Source organism: Pantherophis guttatus, chromosome 6 (assembly GCF_059756535.1).
Source record: "Pantherophis guttatus breed Tessera chromosome 6, ASM5975653v1, whole genome shotgun sequence".
In the NCBI taxonomy this organism is placed as follows: domain Eukaryota; kingdom Metazoa; phylum Chordata; class Lepidosauria; order Squamata; family Colubridae; genus Pantherophis; species Pantherophis guttatus.
The window spans coordinates 99,046,672-99,066,492 of NC_142068.1; the positions used below are offsets into that span (position 1 = coordinate 99,046,672).

The window sequence follows — 19,821 nt, forward strand, 5'->3', positions numbered from 1 at the left end:
ATGATGTCAATTACAGGCCTCTCTCATCTTTTTAAGTGGGAGAACTTGCACAATTGGTGGCTGACTAAATACTTTTTTGCCCCACTATAAGCTGGAAGGAGTGACTTAAATAGGATTTAATTCATTAGGATGGATCTTTTTCTTTGAAAAAAATGGATATATGTATTGTTAGAAAGCTTTGTTAGCTTTGTATGTATAAAATTGAATATGTATGTATATGCAGGCCTGCCAGTTTTTAAGTAATGCTGAACAATATTCTAAATTTGGTAAAATATTATGGACTGGATATGAAAATATGAGAATGAATGATATATTATTCCCCACAGCAAGGGAAGCTGAGATGGTTAAAATGTTTCTTTTATAAGAAATTATATTTAATTTTGTCTCTAGTTTGAAAATGCTTCTGGATCTTGTGAGAAAGAAAAAATATATATGAAATCTTGATTCTGTTTTTGTAAATCAGCCAGGCTTGTTGCTATAGAAATGGTTTGCACATATTGTTGTATAAAACAAAAAGTTGTAGTTCTAATGTTGTTATCTTTGACTGTGCCAAAGAGAGTCGGAAGTTGGTGCCTTTTTCTTTTTTTCTCCCATTACACTATACCCCCTCTTTTTCCCTTCCTTCTTACTTTCCCATGTTTTCTTTTCTTTGTATCTTATACTTCGATAAACTAATAAAAAAGTTGTTAATGCTGAGATGTAGTCATTGGTATATAGAGAAAAGAGTGATGGAGAGAACACACAGCTCTGGGTGACTCCTGTATTAATTGAACAAGTATTCAATGTGATTTTACCTAGCTTCACCTGCTGCTTCCTATCTGTTAGAAAGTTTATAATCCATCTGCATATGTGGTCAGGCACAGCTAGCTGAGTCAGTCTAGAGGGAAAGATTTCTGTAATGATGGTGTTGAATGCCAAGCTGAAGTCTACAAAAAAGACCCTTGCATAGGTCTTCTGGGATTCAAGATGTTATAAGAAATAATGCAGTGCCATATTGCTAGCATCATCTGCTGATCTGTTTGCACAGTAGGCAAATTGCAAGGGGTCTAGCAGCAGATCTGTTATGGCTTTCAGGTGGGCCAGCACTAATCTTTCGAAGGTTTTCATAACTACAGATGTCAAAGCAACCGGTCAGTAGTCATTCAGCTCCTTGATAAAGGGTTCCTTGGATACCGGGATGATAGTAGAGCATTTGAAACAAGAAGGGACACATCCAATGATTTATTAAAAATGTGGGTGAAGATAGGGGCCAGTTGATCAGCACACTTTCAAGCAGGAAGGAGTTACCCTGTCTGTGTCTGGTGTTTTTCCAGGGTTTTGTCTATAAAACAGACCTCGCACATCTTTTTCCATGATTACTGGAGGTGGGGGGCTCAGAGGGATGGAGGCAGGTGTAGGAGACTTGGCTGTTGTGGATGCACCTGACAGTGATTTCCTCTCAAACCTATAGTAAAACACATTCAGATCATCTGCCAGTTGCTGATTTCTTTCAGCAAGGGAAGGTGGTTTGCTATAGTCAGTGATATTTTTAAGGCTTTTCCACACATTTACTGATTCTTTTGTTGAAAGCTGATTTCTCAGCTTTTCAGAGTAGCTTTTCTTTGCTGCCCTGATCTCCCTTGTTAATACATTCCTGGCCTGATTGTACAGCATTCTATCTCCTTTCTTGTAAGTTTTGTCTTTGGCACTGTGTAGATGTTTGAGCTTAGCTGTGAACAGAGATTTATTATTACTGTAGATGCATATGGTATTGGTCAGCACATATAAGTTTTCATAAAAACTAACATCATAATGTCACAATGTCAGTGAGTTCATCCAAATCCTTTAAGTCAGCTTCAAAAACATTCCAATCTGTGCAATTGAGGCAAGCCTGTAGCTTTAACTTGGCCTCTTCAGTCCAGGATTTCACTTTTTAACTATTGGTTTTATGATTTTAAACATTTGTCTATAAACAGGTACAAGGTGAATCATACAGTGATCAGAGTGTCCCACAGCTGCTCTTAGTAGAAAGCGATAGGCATCTTTTATTGTTGAGTAGCAGTGGTTTAAAATATTTTTGCCTCTGGTGAGACAGTTGACATGATGAATGTATCTTGGTAAACTCTTGACTAAGATTAACTGTTAAAATCTCCTAATACAATGAGTAGGGAGTCTGGATATCTCTGTTCAGCCCATAAGATTTGGTTAGTTAAGGTTTGCAGTGTTTAAGCAGGCTTGGGGTGGTATGTACACCCAGTTAGGATGAATGAAGAGGGGGCATAATAGGGTATGCAGTTAATGAATAGTGTCTCTAAATCCACATCATAAAATTTCTTTAGTGTAGTGACATTTTTACACCATTGGTTGTTAATATAAAACAGGTACTGCCTCCCTTCTTTTTACTGGATGTTTCTGCAATTCTTATCTGTTCTTTGAATCTGAAATCCTGGAAGCCATGGTGGTGCAGTGGTTAGAGTGCAGTACTACAAGCTACTTCTGCTGACTGCCAGCTGACTGCAATTTGGCAGTTCAAATCTCACCAGGCTCAAAATTATCTCAGCATTCCATCCTTCCGAGATCGTGAAAGGAGGACCTAAACTGTTGGGGGCAATGTGCTGACTTTGTAAACTGCTTAGAGATGGCTGTAAAGCACTATAAAGTGGTATATAAGTCTAAGTGCTATTGCTATTGCTATTTGCAAGCAGCTAGCATTAATCAAATCGTTCCGCCATGTTTCAATGAAGCAGACAGCTGCCAAGTTAAAAAAGTCTAAGTTGTTCCTCTTTAAAAGTAGCAGTTCATCTATCTTATTTACGAGTGAGTGAAGATTAGTTAAATGCAGAGAGGGGAAGGAGAGATTTCCTTACCCCATGCTTCCTGAGTCTTTGTAATAGGCTCCTCTCTTGCCCCTCCTTCTCCTTTTGCTTCTCTTCTTTGTTTTTGCTGGGCCGAAAGAAATAACTGCTGTTCCCTTAGTCAGAATTTCCTCCGCATTTGAAAAGAAGGGAGGACTAGTCTCAGAAAGCAGTTTGTTATTTAAAGTTCACTGTCTGATATTCAAAATTTCATTTTTTGAGTATGAAATTTTCAGTCACAGAAAATAATAGAAAACATCAAAATTACAAGAGAACATTTCAGTGAGACTGCCATTGGCATCGGCATCTTGAGATTGCAATGTAACAAGATAATACCGCAATCGTACTTAGATTGTGAGGGTGCTGATAGATACTTACCAAAGAATAACATGCAAACCAATAGTTTCTAATTGTAATCTTGCGTTTTGATTAAAGTTGCTCACCTTCTAAGAATCTGCGCATCATATAGTCCTTGGTTGTCCGTGAAAGAGGATTATTAGCATCTGACTGAAGCATTTCTACATCTGGAAAAAATGACCACACATGTACTTAGTTGACTTTGCGAACATACATATTAAATATATGTGTAGCTTCCTATATTTTTATTTTCTTAGATGGGGAAGGATTATTTTTAAAAAGGTGTATTGAAAACAGAAAGAACACCTTTGAAACTTTAGTACTATTCTGAAAATCAATTCATGTCCAGGTATTAACCATACATTTCATATTGTTGGATTAACAATATTTGTTCCTTGGGCTTCCATAAAAGCTTGGCCATCAAAATATCACACAAAGGTTATATGTTTACAGGGGGTCCTCAATTTATGAGGACAATTGGGACAGGAATTTCCATTGCTAAGGGAAGTTGTAAATTGTAAAGCACCACCACTTTGCTTAGCAATGAGAATCTCTGCAGTCCCAGTTGTCGTTGATAGAATTCCACACTTGTTAGGCAACTTCCTCTTGCTTCCCACAAGCAAAGTCAGTGGGAAAGACAGAGGATGTGTCAGGCTGGCAGGTAAGTGATTGCTGCAGGGTGAGGAAGAGAGGAGTGCACAGAGGGGGAGGATTGGGGATGATGACTGAGGGTGCAAGGGGATGTGGAAGAAATGCTAGGCAGGTTGAGAAGGTGCACTAAAATGCAGTGGTTGGGAAGAGTGTGTGAAGGTGTAGAGCGGATGTGAGAAAGTACGTAAGGGTGTGCATGAGCCGTGGGAGGGCCAGATATATGAGTAGCACCACAGGGGTCAGGGAGGGATGCACAAGAAGTTCCATGTAGGTTGGGAAGGGTGCCCATGAGTGTACATGGGTGGACAGTATGACACTATGCAGAAGAGCTAGGAAGAATGTATGGGTGGGGGAGACATGCCCCTGTGACTTGTGATCTTCCCTGCCAGCTTCTCCATTGACTTCCTGGGAATACTGACAGAGAAATTTGTGACTGGTGATCCTGTGATTGAGGGTGCTTGGGAACTGGTCCTATGAATAAATTGCAAAGTGCCCAGATTGTGAACACATGACTGCAGGGATGCTGTAATGGCTGTAACTTCAGTGACTGGTCATAATTCCCTTCTTTCACTACCATCACAGCCTTGAACTGTTGCTAAACAAATGGTCCTAAGTCAAGCACTACCTCTATTTTGAATATAAATATAAATAATAATAATAATAATAATAATAATAATAATAATAATAATAATAATAATAATAATAATAATAATAATAATTTTTTTATATATATATACTGCCTATTCTCCCGAAGGACTCAGGGCAGTGTACAGCCAAAATTAAAATACAAATATACAAATATACAATATCTAGTTAAAATTAATTAAAATCATTAAATAGTTTTGGCCGAATTTTAAAACCCAAAATTAAAACCCAATTTAAAATCAATCAATTTGATAGCCCTGCCTGTCGGTACAGTAGGGTCTTGAGGGCACAGCGAAAAACCCGGAGGTCAGAAATGTTACTAATATCCGGGGGCAATTCATTCCAGAGGGCAGGAGCTCCCACAGAGAAGGCTCTCCTCCTGGGTGTCGCCAGCCGACATAACTTGGCAGACGGCACCCTGAGGAGTCCCTCTCTGTGGGAGCGAACTGGTCGGTGGGAGGCTGTTTGTGGCAGAAGGCGGTCCTGTAGATATCCTGGTCCTATGCCATGGAGCGCTTTAAAGATGGTAACCAACACCTTGAATTGCACTCGGAAGACCACTGGGAGCCAGTGCAGCTCGCGCAGGAGAGGTGTTACATGGGCATAACAAGGTGCGCCTATAACCACCCGCGCAGCCGCATTCTGGACCAGTTGGAGCCTCCGAGTGCTCTTCAAGGGGAGCCCCATGTAGAGAGCATTACAATAGTCCAGACGGGAGGTGACGAGGGCGTGAGTGACCGTGCGCAAGGCGTCCCGGTCCAGAAAGGGATGCAACTGGTGGATCAGGCGAACCTGATAAAAAGCCCCCCTGGCTACGGCCGTCATATGCTCTTCTAAAGACAGCCGTGAGTCCAGGAGGACACCCAGATTGCGAGCCCTCTCTGTGGGGGGCAGAGATTCACCCTCAATAGTCAGCGATGGCACCAGCTGACTATACCGGGACGCCGGGAGCCACAGCCACTCAGTCTTGGAAGGGTTGAGCTTGAGCCTATCCAGACCCGCACGGCCTCCAGGCAGCGGGACATCACATCAAGGGCATCATTGGGGTGGTTTGGGGTGGAGATGTACAGCTGAGTGTCATCAGCGTACTGGTGGACTCTCACCCCAAAACCACGGATGATCTCACCCAGCGGTTTCACATAAATGTTGAACAGAAGGGGCGAGAGGACCGACCCCTGTGGCACTCCCCAAGCGAGGTGCCTCGAGGTCGACCTCTCCCCCCCTGCCAACACAAACTGCGAGTGGTCAGAGAGGTAGGAGGAGAACCACCGTAACACGGTGCCTCCAATTCCTAACCCCCTCAACCGCTGCAGCAGGATACCATGGTCAATGGTATCAAAAGCCGCTGAGAGATCTAATAGGACCAGGACAGAGGAGCAACCCCTGTCCCGAGCCCTCCAGAGATCATCCACCAACGCGACCAATGCCGATTCTGTGCTGTACCCCCGCCTGAAGCCCGACTGGTACGGGTCCAGATAGACCGCTTCCTCCAGGTACTGGGGTAGCTGTCGTGCCACCACACTCTCAACAACTTTCGCCACAAAACGAAGGTTGGAGACCGGACGGTAATTTGCTAATAAAGCCGGGTCCAGGGATGGCTTCTTGAGGAGGGGCCTCACCACTGCCTCTTTCAAGACAGCGGGAAAGGCACCCTCACTCAAAGAAGCATTTATAATCCCAGAATTGCCCAGAAACATGCAAGTTCTTTGAAGATACAGATGAGATGCCTATCCTCCATATAGTAAAAGCTCCTGTAGCATAAAGACACTGTGACACTAAATGTTCCAATAATTAATGAGCAATATTGATCTCCTTATTAAGACTGCAGAACAAATTTTGGTAAGAGAATATCAAGAAACTATAAGAACCTAGATAGGAAATAAAAAGATTTGGAGCATCATTCCAATGGATGATGATGTGCCAAGGAAGGAACAAAAGATTCTGGAGGTGAATTGTTGGCTCAGGAAATGGTGTCAATAACTCAGAACGGCTTACAGAATTAAAACACACTGGTACTCAAGGTTAAACAATGGCCCAACACACAGCTCATCTACTCACCATTAAGAAAAAAAAAAGGATTCCTGCACCATGGTCATCTCTACCTATAAGAAGGGCTTCTGGCAAGAGATAAACTTCTATTTCACGAAGACAGGGAAGAATATCTTTCGAAAACATTTGTAAAAGTCATCTAGAGAGCTTTAAACTAACTGGAAGGGGAAGGAAACCTTAACTTGAGCCATACTTACAACATAAATCTGAAAAGAGTAAACCTTAGGACAAGGAAGGAAGTGCTAAAGGGCTCAGATGCCTGTACCCAGTGTGCTGTGTATGAGCAATAAATGGGCAAAACTTGGTCCTAGTAGAGAAATAAATATATTTTAGATATGACTTAGGTAGGATGAATCTCATAATTAGTATTCAGTATTAGAAGAAAATTATTTGTTCAAAAGAAATAAACTCAACAAAAGTCATATCTAGAATATATTTATTTCTCTATACTAGGACCATGTTTTGCTTATTTATTGCTCACATTGCATTATATGTAAAGAATGATTACTCTTGTACGAAAATGTATCACCCTGAAGGACGAAAACCCTACCAAGAGTGTCTGGCTAAATAGTCTGGCTGCTAAGGAATAAAACTCAACAGACAGTTGAATAAAACTCAACTCACAGTTGAATAATTCAGCTGTGAATTATTCTGTGATCAAGCTTGTGGAAAAATTGTCACTGCATCTCTTAGAAGCAGCCAAATGCTATATCTTCTGTTGCCAAACCCTTCAGTCTTATACTCCAGAGATATTTTCCATTCTAGACTTCAGTCCAGACTTTATGGATAAATATACCTACCCCACTTCTTTTCTGTTTCCCACTTGTCTACCACACTCTTCCTTAGGAAAAACAGTTATCAATATCTGTCTAACTTAGTTCCAACCATAACATCCATTAAGATGCAAAAAGGCTAAAACTAATACTATGGTAGCAATGTACAGGTAGTCCTTGACTTACAACCATTTGTTTAGTGACTGTTTGAAGTTACAACGGCACTAAAAAGTGCCAATTTACAAAAAAGTGCTTTATGGCCATTTTTCATACTTATGACTGTTGCAGCATCCCCATGGTCATATGAACAAACTTCAGACTGTTGGAATACAGTATTAATGCATTTTGTACAACTACACAGCAGTATTCAGTAAAGATATATATTCTTCAATGAGTAGATGGCACTGTCGCAGTTAAACAGAAAAGCACATGTGGACTGTGCATTGTTTGTTCTGCAGGGCTATATACTGTACAGATTTCTAACAGTTTCTGGGCCAAATCATAGCTGATTACAGCAAATAAGCGCAAGATGACTGCAACAGAATAAAAGAAAATGGCCAGTAACACAGCTGCCACAAAGCTTTCATTTACAAATCTGACAAACCAGAAGTACCAGTCTTGGAAATTCAAGATGAAGATGCTGCTAATAAGAGTGTCTATGGAAATTCTCAGTCATCCAGGTCATGGTTGTCCCAAAAATGCTTTTTAAAGAGACAACTGGACCTTCTGCTTTTTCTTTGAAGACATCTTCAAAGAAAAGTCTTAAAAGAAAAACCAGGAAGTCCAGTTGCCTCTTGAGAGAGCACCTTTGGGATGCTAATAAGAGTATGATCGTGGTGAGACAGTCGGGGAAATAGCGGGCTCTGATGAGCCCCACAAAAACCCCAGCTGCCGAACTGCCGCCAATGGGTCTTCGGCCCGGAACCGTCCTGCAGGGATGGGGATGGAAGAGAGGTGCCTCAGACAACCAGAGGAATGGGCAAGTTCCTCGGAGGTCGGAGGGAGCTCTCTGTGAGTCAGCGGTGGGGGGCGGCAGCCATGGCAGCTGCCACGAAGCTGGGACAAACCGGGCAAGCGATGTGCAGGAGGAAAGCAGAAAAGAGCGATGCCTTTTGAAGCCAGGTAAATGCCATCCAACCCAGGTTTGAAACAACGTTTGGAGTAATGGCTTTCTATTTTGTAAGACCCTTAGCTTTAAATCAGCGGCTCCGGAGCTAAGGGGCATAGAAGATTTTAAGATGAAATTTCTAAAAGAACAGAAATAGACCCGATTGAAAATTGATATCTGAAAACAGGTCAATTGCCAACGGAGCAGCAAATAATTCAAAAAATTTATACATGTGCAGAAATGGATAGACTAATGTTGAAATTGAAAGATAAGGAAGACTCACAGTATTTTAAGGTATGGGATAGTTGGTATGAGTGGATAAACCAATGGAAAAGAAGGTAAAGTTAAAATTTAGTAAGAAATTAAAAATAATAATTATACACCATCATCAAGATAAAAAAGGAAATAAGTCATTGTGTACATTTGTACTTTTATATACCATATATACTTGTTTGTTGGTTGTGATTAGTATCGTTGATTGTATTTTAAGGTTGTGAATGTTTTATATAATTTTATCTTTTTAAATTTAATAAAGTTTGTTTTTTAAAACTAAAAACAAGGAAAAGAAAATTGATATCTGAACAGACTAAATCTGAAAAATAAACATTGAGACTTGGTGCAAAATTGAATAACTTTAAAATTGAATTATACTTGCATGACTAAAGGAAATTCTCGATTGTAGAGGGACACCTTCTGATCTAAAAAGAAACATTGTAACTGACCTTTTGTTTGGGAACATCGTGAATACTTCAGATAGCAACTGTGGGATTTTGAAGATGGAGCTGTTTCTTTATTGTCTGCAGTTGATTGGATTTTGTTGGAAAAAAGAGAAAGTATGAGGGAGCTTTTACAATTGGATTAATTGGCGTAGGAACAAAAAAAGTCAAATGGCGCAGGAACAAAAGAAGAAAATTGATGTGATGTGTTTGAAATAGATTATAAAGAACTAAATTGATTTATGGAAAATTAAATTGTGAACATTGAAACTGAAATGAAATATATGTTACAGACAATGGAAAGGAGGAATGATATACACACGGCTGGAAAAAAGAAGAGAGAAACAATATGATTAAAAATAAAGCAATAATAAATGGAAAGTAATAATAAAAAGGAGGTTTTACAGATTAACAAAAATGAATATGAATATGAGAAGAATATAATATAATATGTAATGAGATGAAATAAAGAAAAAAAGTAAGAATATGAGAGGAATAGAATATATTAATAGAAATTTATTAATTTATATAAGGAAGTGTTTGAAGTAAGAACCTTTAAGCCTCAATGTTAAATTGTTACAAAGAGGATAATGACAATGTGAGTGAATATTAACAAGTAATGTATTGATGGATGGTAAATTAAAAAAAGGGGTGATTATGCTGGGATAAGCAGCAACTAAGGTGATTATGATAGACAGCAAAACTTAAGAGAATTATACTGGTTATAACAGTAAAATATTAAGAAAATTATGCTGGGTTTGACAGCAAAACAAGAAGATTATACTGGGAATAACAGTAACAATAAAAACAATTAGGCTGGGATTGACAGCAAAAATGATGATTATACTGGGAATAACAGTAAAACTTAAGAAGACTATGCTGATTAAAAGCCAAAAGAGGATGATTAAGAGGAAGATTATATACTGGGATAAACTTTTAGAAATAAAGATGACAATGCTGGAATTATTATTATTATTATTATTATTATTATTATTATTATTATTATTATTATTATTATTATTTATTGAATTTGTATGCCGCCCTACTCCCGAAGGACTCAGGGCAGTGAACAGCCAAATAAAATACATATAATATAAATGTTAAAAACCATTAAAATATAATTAAATAATTGGCCCGGAAAACGATCCCATGGAGCGCTCTAAAGGTGGTAACCAGAACCTTGAAGCGCACCCGGAAGACCACCGGGAGCCAGTGCAGCTCGCACAGGAGGGGAGTCACATGGGAGCACCACGTCGCTCCCATAACCACCCGCATGGCCGCATTTGTTGATTTATGTCTTTAAAATGTATCTATCCATGTTAAAAGAGAAAGAAATTGAAATGATATTGAATTAAGGATTTTAAGATTAGTGTAATGGATTTTAAGAATTGTTTTTTTTTTTAAGATAGAATTTAGGGCAATAATGTTAGAGAAAATTAAGTTGTGCTATTTTGAAATTAAGATTTGTGGAAAAATAATAGAAGGTAATTGATTTGAGTTAAAATATATAAGTTAGGAAGAATTTTTCCATTCTTTTTTTTCCTTTTTTTTTTCTTTTTGGTAATTAGCGGGGATTTGGGAAGAATTTTTTTTTTAAAAAAAGAGGGATTAGTAATTGTACCTACTTATGACCGGATCAATGCTCGTTCTGGAAAGACTTGTATGTTTATGTGTTTTAAATTTTTTTTTAAAAAAAAGAGTATGATCGTGGAAATGCATAAATGCAGTTAGGCCAGAACACCCTTCAGATGAGTGGATAGAGAAAGATCAAAAAGATCAGAGCACAGAGGCAATTATGACCACATACTATCAGCAAAATTAACTACCAGGAAAATCAACTGTGAAAACTCTATATGAACTGTGTGAATGGAAAGGCCCCAAATTTGAGCCATCTAAACATTTTTGGAAGCAAAGCCTATGTGCACATCCCAAAAGAAAAATGTACAAAATGGGATACTTGCACAAAGGACGGTATGCTTGTGGGATACAGAATTCTACGCCAAGACACAAACAAGGTAACCATCAGTAGAGGTGTAATTTTGATGAAACTTCAGAATTTCATGAACTAACAGAAATACTTCAAACTGAGGGAAATTTCACATCTGTGTCACATGAAGATAAGCAACAAAGTGACATAAAAATAGAAATTAACATAGACTATCCAAATACTGTAGAAGAAGAAAACATGCCACAAGAGGCTTCAATCAGGAAATCACCAAAAGCAACAAAGGCGTCTGTCCTATGTTGCCTGCGAATCATTAAAACCAGAGCCAGATTCATGGGATGAGATGCAAAGACTTCCAACCCATGAGAAACAAAAGTGGATCAGAACTGCAATGAAGAGATGACATGTCTTAATGAACTGCAGACATGGACATTTTCAGCGCTACCTCATGGAATAACATCAGGAGTACTTGTTGAGTGGGGGTGTTGAAATACAGTGTTCATGTATTTTGTACAACTACAGCAGTATTTAGTAGAGATATATATTCTTCACCCAGTAGATGCCAGGGTTATAAGTTTGTAGTTGCACCTATGGTATACTCTGTTTCAAACTCAATCATGTCGCAGGATGGATTGTGATGTTTTTTGCCTTTGTGGAGGCAGGGTGGGCATGGTCTCCATGAGCCATATACGGCCTGCGGGCCACCAGTTTGACAGACCTGTTCTTGTTCTGACCTAGGCCCCCTTAATAAGCAGGAGGCCGGAATTACTGGCAAAACCTCTTTTATTTACACAACTGTGAATTACCTTCACTCACAGTCAGCAAAGTTTGTCCAAACAGTTTTTCAAAGGAATATTTCTCAACACACTTTATCTTGTTTGGCAAGTTGCCATGTAAATTGTTTCCAACTGCAGTACAAGGCAAAACTTGGAACAGAATCTCTCAGAGTCACGGAATGAACTAATTGTTTCCTGCAAAAGCCGACTCTCTGTTTGCTCCTCTTTTATTTCCTATGGGAGGGGCCAATTATCTCTAAGGTGTGGCCTTAATCCCTAGTCAACCCTGCTTTCTTAATTGTTCTTGTCTTCTGGCAGTTCTGCACATGTGCACACAGAATGGACTCCAGCTGTTCCACTGCCTTGCTGCTGTCTATCTCTCTCTCTGCCTGCAATGCAGAGCCCTCGTCCAAGCTTTCCCCAGCCCCCAGGACTGGCCCAAGTTCCTCCCCAACCTCCTCACTGTCCAACTCTGCTGCCAGCTCTGCTGACCGCCAGCGGGCCACAACAGCTCTATGCCTTTTCTTTGAATAAAAAGTTTCCTGCTTCCTTGTGACAGTTAAACATAAAAGCACATGTGGACTGTTTGTTCTGTAGGGCTATACACAGAATTTCTAACACTTGGTGTCATGGCTGCATCTCCCCTATCCAAGCTTCATGATCTGATTTTGGGGGGCGGGGGGAGAGGGAAAGATTGGAATATAAGGAATAAGGGGAGAATGGAAGTCCAGGTGAGCCTTGTAAGAAGCTACAGCCAGCCAAGATCAACTAATAATATGCAGAGTGAGAGCTGAGCACCTGTTTCCTAAACAATATACAAGCACCTGATTGGACATTTGCAGATAACGGATGGGGGAGGAGAGGGGGGAATGGCGGGAGGGGTAGCAGACGGAACTTTCCTTTGTGTTGTTTGCACAGGAAAACCTCAGATTCAGCTTATCCTAGTTCTGTAACTATTTAAGCTTTAGTCAAATATAGTCTTGGCAAAACAAATGGTCAGGAGTCTTTCTTTGCTAGATGACTGAGTGGGACAGTTGACATTTGGCAACTGGCACATATTTATGATGGTTGCAGTGCCCCAGGGTCATGTGATCACCTTTTGCAACCTTGTGACAAGCAAACTCAACAGGGAAGCCAGATTCACTTAACAACCGTGATACTAATTTATCAACTGCAGGATTGTTTAACAATTGTGGCAGGAAAGGTTATAAAATGGGGCAAAGCTCACTTAACAAATGTATCACTCAACAACAGAAATTTTGTGCTCAATTATGATTGCAAGTTGAGAACTATTTGTATTCTATGTTCTATGTTCCTCCATATCCAAACTTGAAGTGCAATACTATAAAGAATACAGTCTGCCAAATCTGTAAATATAACATCCACTACATGAACATTGCTGCTTGCAGGTAAGTATGTTCCCTTTCTGCTTTTTTGCTTTTTTTACTTACATTCCCATGCAAAATTAAATGTTTTAACTTTGCATCACATCTGCAAAATAGCCACATTTAAAGTGACAAGAAATTTTGGCTTAACATTAGTTAGTAGCTACCATCACTTATATTATGAGATAAACAGAGCCTGGTGGCTCAGCAGACTAAAAGCACTGTTATTAACATCAAGCTGTCTGCAATTACTGTAAATTCGAATTTCACCAGGCTCAAGGTTGACCAGCCTTCCATCCTTTCTAAGGCAGGTAAAATGAGAACCCAGATTGTGGGGGCAATAAACTGACTTTGTATAAATATACAAAAGGATGAAGGCTATTGCTTAACGCATTGTAAGCCGTCCTGAGTCTCCAGAGAAGGGCGGCATATAAATCAAATTTTAAAATAAATAAATAAATAAGGAGCACTGTATATGTACATAAGTCCTCTGTAGAGCTGGGGATCAAACCACCCATGGATTCATAGAGTTCTTCATCACAACTGGGGTTCAGTGAACATTTCATCAGAAGGTCAGCAGAGACATGAGCCATGGACTCATAAATAGAGCCATCTTCCTCCCCCTGCATCAACTCCTCTTTTATGTGAGATTTCAGCATATCTGCTGTCTCCTGCAAGAAAAAGAAAAGCAAATGGTCTCTCTAGCACAGTAATGACTGCTTGATTAATACCTTCAGTTCAAAATATGGTCCTACTGAACCTAATTTAAAGGTAGCAAAGTGAAACCCAGTCTACAAGTGTATCATGTATAAAACAACAGAATCATAGAATAGGAAGAGACACAAAGATCATCTAGCCAATTGCGAAGTGTTGGAATCAGTTAAACCTTCCATGAGAGATGACTGCCCAGGACAGTTGTAGAGGAGACCCTACAACTTTCATAAATAGATTTATTCCACTGCTGTGCAGTTGAGTGTTTTGTTGTTGTTGTTGTTGTTGTTGTTGTTGTTTTGGTTTTCGTCCCTTAGAGAAAATTATGACTCCTGGCAATTTCCTGGACCAAGTCCCTATAGTTTTCTTGGCAAGATTTTGGAAGTAATTTGTCATTATCTTCTTTCTATGGCTGAGAGTGACTAGCCCAAGGTCATCCAGCTAGCCTTGGTCTAAAGTGGGTTTAGAACTCACTGTCTCCTAGTTTCTAGCCTGGTGCCTTAACCACTACACCAAAGTGGCTCTGAATAGATCTTATCATTAGGAAATTGTATTCAAATAAAATCTTGGCAGCTGGAACTTATAGCTATTAGGTTTGGCTCTGGTTTTTGTAGTCATGGAAAATAGTTCTGGACCATCTTCCCTGTAACTTCTCTTTATATACCTGAACATACCATATCTCCATTCAGTCTCATTTCTTCCAGATTGAAGATCTCTAGTTCCTTCAACCTATCGACATAGGGCATCTCTTTAAGTACTTGTATCTTCTTCCCTGCTTTCCTCTGAACTTTCTCTAATTTAATATCTATTTGGAAATATAATGCTCAGTTCTCTGATTTTATTATTCATGTTCAGCTTGTTATCAGTGATCACCTCAAAGTCCTTCTCTAATGTATTTACAAGCCATGTATTCCCATATTATATAGCTGTCCTAGATTTTTTCTTTCTAAATGTAATATTCTAATTAAGAAAGTTTATTATATATTGCATATTACATCTTCAGAATATTTCGGTTACAAGAATCCAAGGAAAGTTCAACAAAGCTGTCTCCCAATTCTGCTCCTTTTCAAAAAGATACTAGTTGATACCTGCAATGTAGATATATATACCCCACAGTGATTGTGCACATATAAGTTCCTCTGTGCTCCTTTGGAATCTACTTAACCCATACAGATTTTTTCCTGTGTGAAAACTGAAGTATCAAATGTCTCTAGATCTAATTCTAAAAGTCCCATTTAGATTAATGGTGAGGACTCCTTAAGATCTGTCTTTCAAATTATTATTTCAGTACATGAATAGCCCCTTCACCTTCTGGAAAACTCAATATCATTCACATGTTTATTATTGTGGAATAAAACATACATATATCACTGAAACCTTCAAATCTATTGTTTCTATGTGAGTCATGAACTGTTAAGTTTTAGCCCCAGTACTTTTCTTCCCATTATAACAGAGAGAAAAAAATATTTTTACCACATATTCATCAATGAATTGACGGAGATCTTTGAAGCCATGCTTTTCAGCAATGTTGTTAGGATAGTGACCATACTTGTTGGCAACACTATAAGCCTGCAGAGCTCCTGGGCATGTAAGCAACAGGGCTGTGAGATTTTTTAAACCATATTTTGCAGCAAAGTGCAGCAGAGTTGGCAGCTCTTCGTCTCTTTGACCTGAAAGAAAAAGGAAGAAAATACAATTTCTTATAGAGCTATGCCACTAGTGACAAATTAAATAATGGAAATGGCCTAAATTTAATTTCAATTGTTGTTTATCATGTGTAGACTACTGGCTTGTCCAGTAGAATCCCTATAAGGATATGACTGCCAACTCAGGTCCCATGTGGTATTTTTGGGGAGGCGGGGGTCATGGCTACTCTGCAAGATCTGATAAAGCACTTTCTAGAATACATACAAGAGTATTGTACATTATATCAGTTCCTAAATATAAAATGAGTCATGTGCTGATGTACAAAGTTGGCAACTGATATATTGGCATGGGTGACTTGGGCCAGTCACTCTCTTTCAGACCAAATTACCTCACATGGGTGGTTGTTGTGGGGAAAATTGGAGGAGGAAAGAATATTAGATATCTTCACGGACCAGAAGCATCGTGGTGAGACAGTCGGGGATTAGCAGGCTCTGATGAGCCCTGTGAAATCCCAGGCTGACGAACCGCTGCAGAGGGTTCTTCGGACCAGATCTGTCCTGTAGGGACAGAGAAGAAAGAGAGAAGACCAAGAGAAACAGGCAAGTTCCTCGGAGGTCAGAAGAAATTCTTTCTGACTCTGCAGTGGGGGGCGGCAGCCATTACAACCAGCAGTAAACTGGGGCAATCGGATTAAGCAATGTGCAGGAGCGGAGAACTGAATGGAATATTGCTGCCAGGTGAGTGATATTTAACTCATCGGCAGAAAGGGGAAAAAAAGGAAGGATTTTTAAAACAATTGCAAATGTCCTGGCGTCATAATAGCGGCTAATAGGCGTGGGAAAGGACGGAAGAAGAAGAGTAAGGTGAAAGTTACAAAGTAACAGAACCCGACTAGAAATTAGTTTGTTTTGGATTTAAAATACTTGGAGAATCTTTAAAAAAAGAAAAAGAAAAACCAAGAACCCGAAAAGACTGTTTTTCAATTTGAAAACTTTAAAGGGAGTTAAAAAAAAATGAAGAAAAGCCTCTAATAGAAAGGACTGGTTAATGACTCTAAATTGGAACCTAATTGGAATGTAATGTGGAATTTGGACTATATAAATCTGGACTGAATTTTAAATTGACTTGGTGTAAGTAAAAACTGTTAAAACAGACTGCAACCAAAATGGATGCCTTTTAAGCTTGCCTATTGTAAACGTGGATTTGTTGTGGCCCGTCAGCGGCCTGTGCAGTTAGTAGCTGATTCCGACAGCGAGGAGGCTGGTGTGGTGCTACGCAGCAGCCTGTGCAGCTGGCACTCGAGTCGGACAATGAGGAGGCTGGAGAAGATGTGGTGCCAGAGGCGGGATTCAGCCAGGGCCTTCAGAACCTCCAGAAGCTCCCATAAGTGAAGAGGAAGAAGAGGAGGAGCCTCTTCTCGATGCACGGGCACGCAGAGCTGCCAAAAGGCAGGAGTGGCTCCTCAGGAAGAGGTGTCCTCGAGAGTAAGGCTTGGGGCTAATTGGCCACTCCCTTAGCCTATTTAAGGAAGGACGACGACTGAGGCAATTTGCAGGGAACAACTTCGTTCACTCTCCTTCGTGTCTTGATCTTAGTTCTCTGCAAATTGCTTCTGGGCTTTCTGCCAACCATAGTAAGATTACGATAATTTATTCTTTGGATTCTTGTAGGCTGCTAAGAAAGTTAATTAACAGCCTTTGTTTGAAAAAGACTGATTTAATTTAGTAAACTAAGGTTTGTACAGACTTTATGTGTGCTGCATTCTTTGGGGTCCGTAGCTGGGGCAGAACAGGATTGTAGAGAGCCATCTTCAGGAGGGGAAAAAAATCATTATAGCACTGAACTTTTTAAAAAGAACAAAATGGCGCAGGAACTGAAGGAAATGATGATAATGATGTACCTATCATTGAAAATGGAAATAAGAGAAATGATTACAATGTTGCATGGAAAACTGGAACTTGATGACCAAAAAATTGATTTAGGATATATTCAAGCTGATAAAGAAACAACTAACAAGAAGCAAGGAAAAGAGACTGAAAATAAAGAAGACGACAAAGACAAGGAGATTGATTATGGAAAATTAAATGATTATCACATTGGGTTTAACAATGGAAAAAATGGAAAAAGGGGAAAGAAAAAAAAAGAAAAGAGGATGGAATAGAAAGAATATAAAAAACTTAAAATGATTACACTGGGGTTATCAGTGAGAAAATAAGAAAAAGGGAAAAGGGATGGAAAATAATGGGAAAGATACAACAAAAGAGAAGAGTTTATAATCTTAAAAAACAAAAGAGGTGCGGGAACCAGGGTCAAGGAGGGGGTTAGAGCTTGTGTTGTGGATGGATATTACATCAGTACTGTGGGTGGGAGGGGCAGATATGGCGGGAGCAGGGGGCCACATCAGGTTGTGGGAGCGCACGCCCGCTGGCTCCAAGCGGTGGCGCACTCCAGCCTCCAATGCTCCTCTCGTTCCCCAGGTTGCACAGACCCTCAGGCCCTGGGCCTTCGGCTGATGCTGTGCAACGCCCGGTCTGTGGTAAATAAAGCCCCCCTCATTTGTGATCTTGTTCAGGAGGGGGGAGCGGACCTGGCGGGTATTACGGAGACCTGGTTGGGCCAGGAGGAGGGGGTCCCCCTCATTGAGATGTGCCCACCCAGTTTCCACACATTCCATCAGCCGAGGACATAGGGGAGGGATGGGGGGGTGGCGGTTGTCATTAGAGAAGGTCTTGGTCCCAGGGAGGCCACTGTTCCTCAGACGGCTGGATGTGAGTCCCTCCTTGTGAAGTGGGGTCATGGGGTGCAGATGGGTGTGCTGGTTACGTACCTGGCTCCTTGCCACGTGACGGCAGCCCTGCCCGAGCTGCTCAACATTATAGCCACGGTGGCGGTTGACACCCCCAGGCTTATGGTCATGGGTGATTTTAACCTGCCATCCGTCGGTGAGGCGTCTGAGGTGGCTCGGAAGTTCATGGCTTCCATGATGGCCATGGACCTGATCCAGTTAGTTCATGGCCCTACTCACATGGGGGGAAAGACGCTAGACCTGGTTTTTGTCTCTGGTCAGTGGTTGAGTGATCTTGAGATAGGGGATATAGTGATCGAGCCCTTGTCATGGTCGGATCACTCTCTCCTTCGCTTTGAGCTTCGAACCGCCGCACCCCGCCACAGGGAGGCGGAACCATTGAGGTGGTACCGCCCCAGGCGCCTGATGGATCCAGATAGGTTCCAGACGGAGCTTGGGCCATTTCCTGAGGCTCTGGCACACGGCTCGACTGAGGAGCTGGTGGCCGCTTGGGATAGGGCAGCCGCTGGAGCTTTGGATCGGGTCGTGCCTTTGCGGCCTCTGACCCGGCGCCGATCTCACCTGGCTCCTTGGTTCACTGAGGAGCTGAGGGAGATGAAGCGCTGGAAAAGACGCCTGGAGAGCGGTTGGAGGGCCAGCCATTCTGAATCTGACCGAACACTGGCAAGGTCTCATATTAAGACCTACCTGGTGGCGATAAAAGTGGCGAAGTATAACTATTTTGCCGCTCTTATTGTGTCATCAGATAATCGCCCAGCCGCCCTGTTGGAGGGTATCTGTATGACAAAATCGCTCAGATTCGGGAACACCTGGACTCTGACTGGGTAGATTCAGGGGGGATGATGGAGGCAGGGTCTTGTGAGTATTATCTGGGAAGAGTTTGATTCTGTGACGCCCAAAGACGTGGACAGGATACTGGGCAGACTGAGCGCAGCCACATGTTTACTGGACCCGTGTCCCTCCTGGCTGGTGCTGGCCTCTCGCGAGGTTACACGAGGCTGGCACCAGGGGATTATAAATGCTTCTCTGAGTGAGGGTGTCTTCCCCGCCACCTTAAAAGAGGCGGTGGTGAGGCCTCTCCTCAAGAAGCCTTCCCTGGACCCGGCAGTGTTGGCAAATTATTGTCCAGTCTCCAACCTTCGCTTCGTTGCGAAGGTTGTTGAGAGTGTGCTAACGCACACTCCCTCAGTACCTAGATGAATCGTCGTATCTGGATCCGTTCCAGTCGGCCTTCAGGCCTGGGTACAGCACGGAAATGGCATTGGTCGCATTGGTTGATGATCTCTGGAGGTCTCGGGACAGGGGTTGTTCCTCTGTCCTAGTCCTATTAGACCTCTCAGCGGCTTTTGATACCATCGACCATGGTATCATGCTGCACCGGCTAGAGGAATTAGGGGTGGGGGGCACCATCCTACGGT

At 41.2% G+C, this 19,821-nt stretch overlaps 1 protein-coding gene across 3 annotated transcripts in view; it reads right to left on the reverse strand.

Moving 5' to 3' along the window:
* Positions 1-19,821, reverse strand: part of PIK3AP1 (phosphoinositide-3-kinase adaptor protein 1) — a 168,834-nt gene that overhangs the window by 52,577 nt on the left and 96,436 nt on the right. For all 3 annotated transcript variants that reach the window (XM_034435248.3, XM_034435249.3, XM_034435250.3), the window contains exons 7-9: positions 15,424-15,620; positions 13,721-13,910; positions 3,278-3,358 (exon numbers count right to left, since the gene is read on the reverse strand). In XM_034435248.3, coding sequence (XP_034291139.2) covers positions 3,278-3,358; positions 13,721-13,910; positions 15,424-15,620 — 468 coding nt within the window. The remainder of the gene's footprint in view (positions 1-3,277; positions 3,359-13,720; positions 13,911-15,423; positions 15,621-19,821) is intronic.